The sequence below is a fragment of the Magallana gigas genome, chromosome 4, assembly GCF_963853765.1.
Source record: "Magallana gigas chromosome 4, xbMagGiga1.1, whole genome shotgun sequence".
Classification (NCBI taxonomy): Eukaryota; Metazoa; Mollusca; class Bivalvia; order Ostreida; family Ostreidae; genus Magallana; species Magallana gigas.
In genome coordinates this window covers 17,111,254-17,125,782 of record NC_088856.1, presented here as the reverse complement: position 1 = coordinate 17,125,782, position 14,529 = coordinate 17,111,254, and the positions used below count along the sequence as shown (strand labels likewise).

The following is a 14,529-nucleotide window of genomic DNA, read 5'->3' as shown; positions in this document are numbered from 1 at the left end:
TCAGTTTTCTTTCATGACAATTCACAAACTACATTATATATTCATGTTCTTCTTCCGAAGATTTTCAAATCTGCAAAGTAACGTACTATTAAAGGCGGTGCAGGTTTTTATGAATATGCATTCATTTGGCGAATTTTCTTTTTGTTAAGATTTTGAAAAATCCACTTTATTTTCAAATGAATATGAATATTTTGCCTGTTTTTAATTTGAAAAACTTAACTTTTTCATCACTCTATCGATAGATTAATCATTTTTTTTTTTTTTGCTAATTGTAGACATTCACGTCATGAATGGAAGTGATTATTATACTAAAGATATTGCAGTTAATTTTCTACTAAACCTCATTTTCGGAATACCAGACAAAAGTATACATGTACAACAGGGTATACGCACACAAATGGGTAAAATGTATCAAATTTAATATTTTGATATCCGCCGATTTTTAATGATATATACTATACAATGACTTCAAAACCAAGATCTGTACGTACATACATATCTATAAACAATACTCTAGATATTCCAAACATACATATAAACGCATAAAGCATTATATACGAATAGATGAAGCTTTGCCGACAAACATTTATACTGAAAATGATACATTGTTAATGCCTTTATCTATAATTTAATCACTTTTCTGATACAAAGTCATTATCAAATCGCATACGCTCTTCTGTGTTAAGGCGAATCTCTCTCGGGGGCACGCAATACAAGCCTCACGTGCTCTACGTGAGACACGTCATGCTCTCTAGAGACTAGACATACGATTATATGACGTCATTTTACGTCAGTTCGAGGTATTCGTGACGCAGCTATTACGTTTCCCGTCTACTCTCGCCGTCATCTCGGCGGATCTCGCTGCTTGAGCGCTTGTTGTCATATATAATGTCATCTTCCAGGGGCACCACCTTCGGGGTGTCACGCGGCCGATTCCTGGGCAGGGAATTCATCACTATCACCTCGTGGGGTTTCATTCCCGGCGGATACATTACTGGACCTGGACCAAAGGGAACAGCAGTTTTAGCTCTTTTTTCCATTAACTTCTTTCTCCTTTTGGCTACAATTATTAAAATATGATCAATGCATCAATAAATCAATAGATATATTGATTTCGGTAGTTAAGAAGTTTCGGTTTTTTTCCGTCATGTATAACCGATTTTTTAGTTCTAGGGTATATGAAGACACATAACAATCAAACAATAGCAATCAATCAAAATTGATCGAATAATTTTTAATGATCAATGATTATAAACATGTAGTTTAGAACATAAGGCCATCAAGAAACATGTAAGATGAAAAAAGATCAAATTAATGTGTATTTTTTATTTGCATTATACCGTAATGGCGCCAAAATAGCTCGAAATGACTGTCGATAGTTATTGTAAAGTTTGCTATAAACATATCAACATAGTATACCTGCTCTTTTCATATGTTTTATTTTCCTGTTCTTTTCTGATTTCAGTGCAATCATAATGATGACCCCCAACAATATCCAAAGCAGGGCGCATATCGCGGCCACAATCATGGGCCATAAATCGGAGGAGTACGTCATCTATGACCAAAAAAACATCACAGAGTACATATTGCATTCAACAGTAAAGATAGGCACTCTTCAGTGACAATCTAATGCATTGAGAACAAACACTTAACCAAAAGAAACAAAAAGAGGCTTCGAACTTTCATTGGAACTCGTTATAGAAAAGTTATAATTATTGATATCATACTTTATATTGCCCTGACACAAACAAGTTATATCTTGTGAAACTACTTTTGAAAGTGCAATGATGTGAGACAATTTTGCACCTTTACGCTATAATATGCGTAGACACGAAGATTCAATTATACCAATAAAGATTGCAATTGATGTATCTAGTGGAAAAGATGCACCGGGATTGCTTTCAGGCAAAAACGTCAACTACACACATGCTATATTTTCTCAAACCAGTAGAGCGTGAAATTGTGTTTGTGATGTGGATTAAAATCTGTAGAACAATGTTGACTTTGACACGACAGCAAATTTTAAAAATATGCAAATTAGGAAAGGATGTTCAATTACGTTGTTATATACTTTGTTATTATATACTATAAGAAACAACAATCGTTTGTATTTTAAAACTCGGCTGGGTTTTGAGTACGTCAGCAATGTAATGTTAATGTCATATGCTGCAGATGTTACATGTACAAATATGACAACGAGCACATGTACAATGATCGTAATTTGCAGACAAAACACAGGCTTACTTAATGACAATGAAATAAGAGAAAATAAGTTCTATCATACTTTAGCATATTCTTATCCTTGGCTTGACCGAAAGGTTTACATATGAAGAATGAAATTGATTTTTTCAAAACTTACCCTGTCCCGTGCCAACCTCGGGGAACCGCCCTAAGAAAACAGTTTGCTACAAAATCATTTCTCCTGTATCATGTTTATGGTCCAAATATCGCGTTTCGCTCGAAATGATCATCGACCGTGGAATTCTTTTGTTATTTAATGGGTCGGCGCGTAGGGAAATCGGGGTGCGGATACATTATATTACAGTTTCTATCGTTGACCTAGATTTGCACAATATAAAGTTCAACATTTTTAGAATTCAACTTTTGTTTCATGTGACTCCTAAACATGGGTCTGAACAATAGCGAAATCTAGAAGAGCGTTTGTAAAATTTGCATGTCCCATGTCATAATACGTGTACATGTACACAAATGGGGTCGTTAAGACATCGAGTGACGATGTAAAGATGGAAGCGATTGGTCGTATACATGTATCAATAGACACTATTCATGATCGTGACACATTCTTATAATAAGCAGATGTTGTTTTACGATGCGCTTCAGCAAGCACACCATCTGATACCAGATACTTATAGTAGGTCTGAACAGGTGATCTTTCTTACGATAAATAAATTGGAGCAGTTTTGAAATAAAATTCATACAAATTAGTTCTGTTGCATAAAACGTATTAAAATTTCGTTATAGAAATTGTTCATTTTTTTTTCATATATCTCTTGCATTTAAAAAAAAAATACTTTATATTATTGCTTTAGAAATAATTTATTTTTATCTCTTTTAATTAAAAGAATACTTAATGATTAATTTTTGCACTTATTGCAATGTGAAATTTTCTTCATCACATTCTCACATATTATCTAAGAGATCAAATTTATCGAAATTCTAGTGAACATTGACAACGTTGGTAACTCACTTTACATTTACAAGGTATAACTTAAATGGTGTGTTAACTATGAACAATTTATATTTCTGCATTGTTTATTAACTACAGCATTGCGCATTAAGTTATAAAGGAGTTTCTCATAGTTATATTTGACCTGTTTTTTTACTTGTTTATAAATAATTGTTTAAAAAATGCAATCTTGAAAATCCTGGCTGGGTTCTACCGATATGAGAAATAAAATCGATTGTATTAAGCTGCTAGGCGATTTTTTTTTTAGACCTACACTAATTTTCGAAGAGATTGTTACTTTGTGGTGTTAGGTTAGTGAATTAATCTAAAATGAGATTTGAAAGTTTTCAAATAACAAATTTTTGCATGCCTTCAACGTTTTTAAAGTTTTCAAATAAAGAGTTTATATTGGACATGTTGTCAACTTTTCGGGGTGTTTGGTGTAAGTCCGTGGTGATTTTACTAAAATTCTAAAAAAAAATTTAATAAAAATGTGTCCTCATTTATTTCTGTTTATCTAGTCCTACCAATCCAATATCTGTTTGAAGAGGTCTTGAAAAACAAGTAAAAGATATATAACAACAGAATAAATGTATTAAACTGTAAAAAAAAATATTAATTAAAATTGAAGGATCAAGATGAAAATTATTTATGATTACTAGTATATTTTATTTTGCGAACGAATTCAATTATGCGTGTTTAAAATATTTGTACAACCATTGGTAAGATATCATCATTCATTATTAAAATAAATCACAAAAAGCGCAAAAAACGGTACAAGGTTTTTGTATTGTTTTATTTTTGTACTTTAACTAAAACTCTGCACACTTCTTCAGGACTTCGCCATGAAGATACAAATGTTTTCCATGGCCGTCAATGCTGTTAAACTTCTTGTAAAATTCAATAGTCTTGGTGTTCAACGACGGGTCGTCTATAACGCTACATTCCATACGCCGCGCGTTTTCATCGATCGTTACCTGCAAAAAAGGCAAACTGGATTAATATGTAAATATCATTATTATATAAATGTAACTAGGCTGGTAAAAAACGAGAGAGAAAACTTTTTCCAAAAAAAGAGAAGAAGTTGTCAATTTCATTTCGAAAACATATTCCTAAAAGAAAAGAAGTCTCCAATTTCATTTCGAAAACTTTCTCATTTCTTTTCAGATCTCAACTGGTCTTTCGTATGGCAACCATGCAATAACGATTTTGCAGATGTTTGCAGAATTCATAAAAAAAAGAGCATGATTAGTTCAAACCAACCTTTGCCATATATTTGAAAACCGCTGTCCCGTAACGTTTTAACCTATATGCGGGTTTTATATAGATATCATCTAGATATAGAATTCTCCCGCAGTAACCACTGTATCCAAAATAGTAGGTAGCAAACCCAATCGCTTCGTTTTCTGAAATGAACCGTGTACAACATGCTAATTATATTTGACTTAATTTATCCAATCTGTTCAAAAATAAATATTAAAGGAATAAGAAAATAAGTAAATAAATTAAAACATGAACGACCGAATAAACGAATGAATGAATGAATTAATAAAAAAAAATTAAGAACGAAGTTGTAAAAGCAAAATAATGAGGATGTTCATGCTGACTACGCGTGAGGTGTGTTCACACTTAACTGTTTTTGTCCTCCGCTATCACTGCTTCAAAGTACTTGTTCTCCCCAAATCCGTCACGCTTGAACTCTGAATATACCAACAACAACAACAACAAAAATCAATGGCATTAACCTTGATTGTATATGCATCGAGTAAAGTTAAACACGTGTAAAAATAATCATATCACCTTTAAGGTATGAAAGATCATACTCTGTCACAATATCTATGAATTAATTACTTAAACAATAAAACGTTTTCTTTTGTTCTTAATGCGGGTATTAAAGGGACTCAGCTACGATTCGAGCTCAAAAAAAGTTTTAAATTTAGTATTCTATTTTCAATGTTTCGAATGATTAATATGGGTATTCTTAATTTTTGTCAAAATTTTAAAGTCAAATTTTGAGTTATAAGCTAGTTGTACAGAGTTTTAAGTCCTTTGTTTTGTAAACAAAGCTCGAGCCTTGTTATTGTCTACATGATATTGTGTGTTTTATTCAATCAAATGTTGCTCTCTTTTGTTGATAATTTTATATATTTACATATTCCTGTGTCTTTGCCTGTGATAACACTACGTATCGATTTTGTACTATATAACTCATAAAGAGGCGCCAGCGGGGTTTGCTTATTTATATTGAAATATTTAATCATAAGATGGTTTAAAATTGTATAAATATAAGTAATAAGGAATCATTCTTTGAATATTATGAGGTGATAATTTCGGTCGGGGCGTGATCAAATCTATCATAAAGCCCTTCGGGCTTTATTGGATTTGATCACACCCCGACCAAAATTATCACCTCATAATACTCAAAGAATGATTCCTTATTCCTTATTTATAAACCCACTGAATCAGTTAACCTTGTTTGTCACGAGTCATTTCGTCAAGGAAATGGTACTTCCATACTTTGCAGTTTTTGTGAAGAAATATAAGATTCGAGCTTTGAATACATACATGTAACAATGAATTATTGCCTATGTATCTCTTTTATAACTTGACTTCTAACATTAAAATTTTGGCCAGTCATTCAAAATGCGCAAGTAAACCATTTTATAAATAAAAAACAGAAAATAAAACTTTGATCTAAAGCCGTGTCCAAGTCCCTTTAAGATAGCTAACATTGCAGAAAAAATACATATCACGGCTCCCGTGGCTGATCGTAGCGTTAAAAATAGTGTTGAAGTGATTCTGAGTGCAAAGTAAGATAAACAGACGCTTGACGTGCAAGTCGTAGGTTTCACGTATAATATTGTTTGGAGACGGTTTGCCGCAAATACTTTATCTTACACAAATACTAGTATGCACAAAATATGAAGTCTCAACCTTTCCTCAAAAATACATGAGTATATTGTGTAAGTACAAATATCAATAATTTAAACCTTGGATTTGCAATGCCTGCAACCCTCATCCCCTTATGAACCAACAAAAACATCAATTGTCCAGATTTAAATCTTACCTTCGGGAGTAATTATAAAGGCATCCAGACGACGTTCACCTTCTCGCATATCCTTTACACGAAAGAAAGAAAAACTAAGTGTGTATACTTGTAAACTTTTTTAATAAATGATATATCATTCATGTTTAGAACTTATTATGACCTTGCTGTAGGTCACATGTTATAATTATATTATGATTGAGTTACTCGGGCTTCACAGTATTTGATCGAGAAAGTTAATCAATTTTTTTTAACGCTGAATGAATTTTTAGCCAAAGCTGCCCACCTTACATCAATCGACAAGTTTTATTGACGAAAGAGTGCGTACCATGTATATGCATGTTGCATACAGTAAAAGGAATGCAAAGAAAATATGAACATTATCAAAACTTTCACGAACATATATGAAATATGTACTTACATGACTTTCGCGTTGCCGTAGCGGTTGTTTAACAGCTTAATTAAGCCCGTGTTACATGTATAACAGCATTATATTAATTGTTTTATAAAGACATTACCTTTAGCATTCCATATACTATGTCGGAATCGTCTACTGTTGCTTTTCTGATGTTTAAGTCGTCCATCCTATAAACAATAACAACAACAACAACAACAACTGACAGACGCTCTGTGTCACAGGTTTATATAGTGTTTTGGAGTTGCCTACATTTTGTCCTTGAAATTACGTAACGATGTCAAATGAATTTACCCACAGATTTTATGCATTTATTTGTAGCTAGCACATGTCTAGTCAAAACATTATAATTTGTGTCATATCGTAGTATAACGGGGACGGTTTTATTATAAAAATTACTCCTACTTGAAGCAACCTCGCTCGTTATTTGCTCACATTATGTATAAAACCCTTATCATTGCAATGCATGGGCAGTTAATTGTGTTCCTCAAATATCAAGAGAGGTTTTTCAAAAAGTATTAAAGATACATGCGCGGATCTAAGGGGGTCCGGACCCCCTCCCCCCCTGGAAATTCAAATTTCTTTAAATGTACATTATAAAATTACCAAAAACATGCCTCGGACATCCCTGGAAAATTCAAATGACTGTCGGAACCCCCCCCCCCCCGGAAAAAAATTTCTGGATCCGCGCATGAATGTATCATGAATAATAGGCGATTCCAGCTAAGGTTCTTTTAAATATACATGTACGTATATTTTAAAATTTCATATCAATCATATCCTATTGTCATTTCCAACTATCATTTTCTCTTTTTTGTGTGTGTTTGTTATTGATCTACAGATGAATGATCCAATATCTGCATCATCTTATAATGTAGCTTTGTCTTTAGAAAGGGAAAATTATGACTGTTTTTCTTTTTCAATGACATATATAACAATGATTTCAACAGATACGAATAGCTATGCATTTTTTAATTACTTCTTACTTTTTATGACTTCTTATAATGATGACATTAGGCGTATTTTAAAATTTTCTATGAAGGAAAAAGTTTTTCTATATGTTCTGGTGCACGAAATTGCGTGTTCGATTGGTGTAAAAACCAAATTAAAGAGCTTATTAAAATATGTTCTAGTGCAAAAAAGTTTCGTATATGCAGAGAACTTTTGGATTATTAATATTGTCATTGTATTTGGTTGTTCAACAATATAGAATATTCGAAGAAAAATCATTTTATTGGAAAATCCGGTCTACATACTTGCCCATAATTTCTAGCTAAAAAATCAGACACTGAGATCTGTTGGATTTTTAACATTTAAAGAATAACTTCTCAATGGACATGTAAAAATTAAGTTTTTGATACCTTCGAGAAAATTCTTTGGAACATGTACAAATGTATTATTGTTGAGATATAATGGTACAAGCTCGCGCAGTACGATATTTTGCACTTTAATATCGATTAACATCTTTCCTACATATTATTAACAGAAAGGATTTGATTGCAAATTGAATGCATTCTTTTTTGGCAGGTTTTGATATATTTGTGTTTGCATGATCGCCTTGCTATCAACGGACAAAGATATTCTGATACAGCTGTGAGATATATACATGAATTATAATTAAAGAACGACTAAAAAAACAATTTCTTTCCGAATCCCTTAAAGTAGCGCAAAATCATGCGAATCTATTTACATTTGTCTCGGAAATACCGGTTTCGGTCAGAGAATTTCACCAAAATTTTTTTAATCCAAACCCAAGAGCATTAATATTTGCAATATTTTTCTCAGAAGCTGACGAATGTAGATCTAAACTAGCTCACGTCCAAGTTTGTCAGTTAAATAGGTAACCGTGAAAAAAGAAAAAGAGTCGTAAACGCTTTTCTTGCTTCCGAGTACTCTGTGGTAAATTCGGCGCAACGTTTCTAGTTACGAACTTTATCCAAAATAAGTTTACACATATATAAGAAATATGATATCTTCTCCACCAAGATATCAATTGAGCATATACATACTTTTGAAGAATTCAATGTTTTAAAAGGACTTTGGACACGATTTTAGATCAAAATTTTCTTTTTTCATTTATAAAATGGTTAACTTGCTCATTTTAAATGATTGACTAAAATTTGAAAGTTGAAAGTCAGGTTATAAGAGAGATACAGAGGTAAGAAATCATTGTTATGAACAAGACTCGAGACTTATATTTGTTTATAAATACTGTAAAGTATGGAATCGCCATTTCTTCGACCAAATGACTCATGACAAACAAGGTAAACTGATCCAATGTGTTCATAGATAATATGTTAAACAAAAAAAAACAACATTTGATTGAGACTTATACCAATGAAACACATATGTGAACCATAACAAAGCTCGAGTTTTGTTTACAAAACAAAGATTTTCAAACTCTGTATCTTGCCTATAACTCAATATTTTGACAACGCATTAAAAGTACGCATATTAACTATTTTAAACATTAAAATTGAAAAAAAAAATGAATTTTGAGCTCAAATCGTGTCCAAGTCCCTTTAAGTACATGGCTCAACGACAAAATCATGTTAACAGACATTTAAATTAAAATGATCCTCAGTGAACCGTCCTTCGAGTAAGTCGCTAGTATTAAGAACTTGATACAATTTACACTTTAGTGAAATTATCTTTTATCGTAGTCTTGCATACTTTCCATCAAATCACTAAATATAAAGCATCAAGAATGTATCTCTACTTTCAGAGAATCACATGCATGTTATTAAGCAGAGTAGAGTGCATTGTGAAGTTAATAAGGGAGTTTCTTATAAACGAATATTAGACCTATCTTTTAATGGGATATACATTTGTACAAAAATTACATCATTCTTTAAATATATTGAACAAGAAGTTCTGATTTGAGAAAAAAGTTTTAAATGTGTTTTAAAATTAAGCTATACATGTATTAAACTTTCTAATAAAAATGAAAAAGACTGGAAGATCAAATTGAAACTAAATAAATAATGATATTGGTTTATTTCTGTGGGCATTAAATTTCAAGCAACTTTATCAAGGCTTGAATTATTTGATCAATTGATAATTCTTTAAAGTAAAATGTCATAATTCATCATCAGAAATGCTATACTCTGCTCACACTTAATCAAAACTCAGCACACTTCTTCAGGACTTCGCCATGAAGATACAACTGTTTTAGATTGTCGTCAATGCTGTTAAATTTCTTGTAAAATTCAATCGTCTTGGCGTTCCACGACGGGTCGTCCATAACGCACCATTCCATACGCCGCGCGTTTTCATCGATCGTTATCTGCAAAAATACGCAATAAGTGGAATAAAATTTACATGTAAATATCATCAATACAAGTAAGTTATTAAACTTGAAAAACAAATTGAGAGAAAAATTCAATTGAAAAAATATCCAAAGAAAAAGACTAGTTATTAATTTCATTTCGAAGAATTTGTCATCTCTTTTCAAATCTGCTAGTTTATCGCTTGGATTAATGTAGAATAAATACTATGTAGATATTTCAATATTTTATAAAAAAAAAACATGATTAGATTAAAACCCACCTTTGCCATATATTTGAAAACTGCTGTCCCGTAACCTTTTGACCTATATACGGGTTCTATGTAGATATCTTCCAAGTATAACATTCTCCCACAGTCGCCATTGTATCCAAAAAAGTAGGTTGCAAATCCAATTGCTTCTTTTTCTGAAAATGCGGAATTACGTGTATATTTATCTTCAGCATTTTTTTTTTCAACAATAAATAAATTTCCAAATGAGTGAGTGAGTGTTAGAGTCATTGAGTGAGTGTTAAAGTGAGTGAGAGAATGAATTAGTGTTTGAGAGACTGAATGAGTGAGTGAAAGAGTAAGTGTTTGAGTGGTGAGTTTGTGAGTGTGTGAATGAGTGAATGGATGAATGAATGAATAAGTGTGATTGAGTGAGTCAGTATTAAAGTGAATGTGTGAGTGATTGAGACAGTCAGTGATGAGACAGTCTGAGTGAGTGAGTGTTCTAACTGCAAGCCTACGTAAAGTATGTACACACTTAACTGTTTTTGTTCTCCACTATCATAGCTTCAAAGCACTTGTTTTCCCCAAATCCGTCACGCTTAAACTCTGGATACACAAAACATAATATTGGCATAAAACTTGATATGAAGGGGAGTAAATGAATTACGTGACCTTTAAATTAATTACAGTGTCTATATATTTATTAGCGATACATAAATGCAGACGTCCAATTGGTCTCGCTTTATTTAGAATACCGCGCGTTGGCGTGATATAATAATTCGTCTGCACGGCCTGGTGTGTTTTTGAAAACATGTATATGGTTTGCAATTAATGTAGAAGAAATAAATAATAACTTGACTATGTTCTGCAAACCTGCAACCCTTATACCCAATGATCCACCGAAGGAAAATCTTACCTTCGGGGGTAATTACAAAGGCATCCAGACGACCTTCACCTTCTCGCATATCCTTTACACGATAATGAGAAAAAAGAAATTTATTGATTTAAACATTTTTAAAAATATAATAACTAACCTAAAAAATTTTAAATAACCTTGGTTGGTACATATTTAGATCATGAACTTCACAATATATGAGCACGTGATCAAACAAGTCCATCAAGGTTTTACATAAAGGTTTGATTTATGGCCTAAACTGCCCGTCCTACCAAATCTTTGCTTCTTCGAGTCAAATAGAATTGCGAATGTGCATACTAAGTAATACAAACTGAAGTATGTATATGCATGTTGCATACATATAGGCATGCAAAGCAAATATGCACATTGTTAAAACTTTCTCAAATAATTATAAAAATTAATCATATTAAGACTCTGACGTAACCGTAACATGTATTCAACAGCTAAGTCCGTGTTAAAGGAGCATTGATCGTCCTATAAAGATATAAGCAGGCGATAAGCATCTTTAGCAGTCTATCAAGTATGCATGGTGCATAACTGTAAACATGGTAAAGGCGTGCAAAGAAACAACTAATAAGAAACAACATGTGTGTGCATATATTAAAACTTTCACAGACATTAATAAAAATTAAGACTTTTACGTGATGTGCATGCAATAACTTTAGATAGTCCGTGCTATAACAGTCCTGATCGTCGTTTCAGACATTACCTTCAGCAGTCTATATACTATGTCGGAATCATCTACTGTTGCTTTTCTGATGTTTATGTCGTCCATTGTTCCACGTTCCTAATCCCGGTTTTCTCTCGTGTTTTGTTGCTAGACAGGGAAGTGAGGTAATAATTACCTAATTAATCTAAGCCGATTTACCCGACGATTTTACACTTTCATTTGTAGCTCAAGTGACGTTCATTAAATTTTGACGTTACACAATTAAACACGCCATGTCCCTTATCGCAGTAACACTGGAACGGTACACTACAAAATTTAATCTAGTACTTATAACAACCCCAAATGTTCTCTGTCCACACGATGATTAAACTTTATGTGAATGAAAAGGCATTAGCGCCGTAATATGGCAGCTCTGCTTGTATGCTTCCAGTTCAGTTCAGTTCAGTTCATTTATTCGCTCTTGAAAAACCATTTCAAACATATGGTACATGAGGACAAAAAATAACATTAAAATATACATATAAATTATAAATTGGTCAGAGGTAAACATATATAAATATAAGGGTTAGAGAGTTAGGAAAAGTTATACAAATTGAAACTCATGGAGGACAGACTACCTCGTATATCTTTGTTATAAATATACACAATTTTCTCAACAAGGAGCTGAGGATGCCATTGATTGTACAGGTGTCGCCGGATGTAATAGGTAGAAGTCGTGCGAGGCAATTTACTTTGAGAGCAAGACTATAAATCGCTACCTTTACCTTTAGCTGTCATAATTGCAATGAGTGAGCAGTTGATTGTGCTCTTAAAATATCAATATATTCAGGACTTATTATCTTCCAAAAAAATTTAAAGGATATTTTAATGAAATAATAGACGATTCCAAATATATGTACAAGTGTGTATTGTAGTATACATGATTGTACAAAGGTTTTAATATCTATGTTCAACAACATGCCCAAGTGCTATCTCAACAGGTAAAGATGAATGAACCACTATCAGTGTCATTGTATATCAAGTCTCGTTATCTTTACAAAGGAGGTGTGACTTCTTGACTTAACCTAATGGAATGGTTTGTTCCCGTTTTGCACACATTTGAAAATTAGGTATCGAAAAAATGTGTGCGAAACGGGAATTTGACCAGGTGAGATAATTGCTTAATTGCTATAGTCTATATCACAGTTCCTGTAAGGGCAATTGACAATGAAATAAATAAAACATATCTACTCGCAATTGATATTTACATGTATTTTATGTTACAATATAACTTGCATAGATGCACATTTACATAATAATTGACATCCATGTTCCGGAATTTAATTTTAAACATCGATTTGGTCATCAACAATTTCATTAATTTCTTTAAACAAAAAAGATTATTGCAAAAATGTTGTGTATGTAGTGCTTTTGTTTATCTTCCTGCCTTTAGGAAGTACATTTACACGCTACAAGTTTGAAGAGAAAATATCATATATTAGTATTTATTTATTGCTTTTGCTCACATAAATGGAGGAAATGTGTCTAGTGAAAACGCTGCTAATTATTTTTCATTTATGCTGTGGCTTGAATAATCGAAGAGAATATTATTAGACAAATTAATACATGACGATATGATGATAAATAGGCAATTTTATATGCTTCAAAAACTGAAAATATTTTTTCACAAAACCTATCAAATGTAGACCTAATTCATACATTTTCAACCTTCTTCAGTTTGAGGTATATCAAATCAATATTTAAATTATTATTTTTGTCGGAATTTAATGAGCTGCTGATTTGAAAATCCAGAAAAGTGACCCGCAATATACTAAAGCGGTGATGTCGATCATAAGATCTACTGTCAAGGCTGCTACTTCGAAGATTGAAATATTTTGTGATAAAGGTCTGTTTCTTTTCATAATAATCTTTCTGTTGATACCAAACAACCAATTATAAACATGCGATTTACATATTTTGCAGCTACAATGTAAGTTGTAAAAAGAGACACAGAGTACCCCATATGACTGTCCGTGTAGTTTTCCCCTTTATCATATAATTATCCACTGAATCAGCTTCCAATTGGCCCGGGACCAGCAATTTTTCCTCAGTTCATCGAGTTTTATATTTAAAGTAAATGGGCAAAAATGTAAAAGTCAAATCATCTAATCCTTATTTTTCTTATCAGTGAGCGGAAATTTAAGACTAAAAATATTAATTTTATCTTTATTTTATCAAATGAAAAAAAATGGTGATAGTTATTAGTCTAAAACACAACAAAATATCTATATTCTTCTTGTTTCATGGCGCTGATAAATGAATGATAAAACACAAGTAAAAATCCAGGTAAAATCTTTGACTGAAAGCAGACTATAATTGCTATCACAACACAATTCACACCTATTGTTCTATACCCAATTATCAAATGTGTGCAAAACGGGAACACACCAATGGAATCAATGGACCCTATATATATTCATATTTATTTATGCACATAATAGATTACGCGTATTTTATTATTTTTCTACGATATAAATATGCCTTATTTTGGATAACCTATTGCAAGAAATGGCGTATGTGGTTAATATAAATAATAATTTGTTCATTGGCTCCGAAAGCAAGATACGGAAAAAACAGCGTTGTTATTAATTTATATAAATGTTTTGTATCTGCAAAGAATCTTTTGAATATAAATGCTTTTAATAATATCTGGTTGTTATATTCGAAGAAAACTTTTTTTCCGAAAATGGCAAATTTACAAATTTTTAAAGGAAAATCCGGACTTTGTGTGTGCCCCATTGGTCCGTTATTAATAGTT

The 14,529-nt window shown here is 32.2% G+C and overlaps 2 protein-coding genes and 1 long non-coding RNA gene across 4 annotated transcripts; all 3 read right to left on the bottom strand.

Moving 5' to 3' along the window:
- Positions 1 to 402: 402 nt before the first annotated feature.
- On the bottom strand, positions 403 to 2,501 carry LOC105336222 (uncharacterized). The gene is made up of 3 exons (XR_010712888.1): positions 2,360 to 2,501; positions 1,420 to 1,555; positions 403 to 1,060 (listed from the first exon to the last, which is right to left on the bottom strand). It is a non-coding gene; the product is annotated as an uncharacterized lncRNA (long non-coding RNA).
- Positions 2,502 to 3,964: 1,463 nt separating this feature from the next.
- Positions 3,965 to 6,915, bottom strand: LOC105321927 (thialysine N-epsilon-acetyltransferase). Its single transcript, XM_066081479.1, has 5 exons — positions 6,752 to 6,915; positions 6,255 to 6,306; positions 4,822 to 4,887; positions 4,451 to 4,593; positions 3,965 to 4,164 (listed from the first exon to the last, which is right to left on the bottom strand). Exons 1-5 carry the CDS (start codon positions 6,815 to 6,817, stop codon positions 4,000 to 4,002), a joined length of 492 nt encoding a protein of 163 aa, XP_065937551.1. The 5' UTR covers positions 6,818 to 6,915; the 3' UTR covers positions 3,965 to 3,999.
- A 2,713-nt stretch (positions 6,916 to 9,628) lies between these two features.
- Positions 9,629 to 11,985, bottom strand: LOC117682024 (thialysine N-epsilon-acetyltransferase). 2 transcript variants are annotated; one of them, XM_034448726.2, is made up of 5 exons: positions 11,772 to 11,985; positions 11,063 to 11,114; positions 10,687 to 10,752; positions 10,198 to 10,340; positions 9,629 to 9,934 (listed from the first exon to the last, which is right to left on the bottom strand). In XM_034448726.2, exons 1-5 carry the CDS (start codon positions 11,835 to 11,837, stop codon positions 9,770 to 9,772), a joined length of 492 nt encoding a protein of 163 aa, XP_034304617.2. In that variant the 5' UTR covers positions 11,838 to 11,985; the 3' UTR covers positions 9,629 to 9,769. The 2 variants fall into 2 exon arrangements, with proteins under 2 accessions (XP_034304617.2, XP_065937552.1); XM_066081480.1 differs by lacking the exon at positions 10,687 to 10,752 and having other exon boundaries at positions 11,772 to 11,974.
- Between the last annotated feature and the right edge of the window lie 2,544 nt (positions 11,986 to 14,529).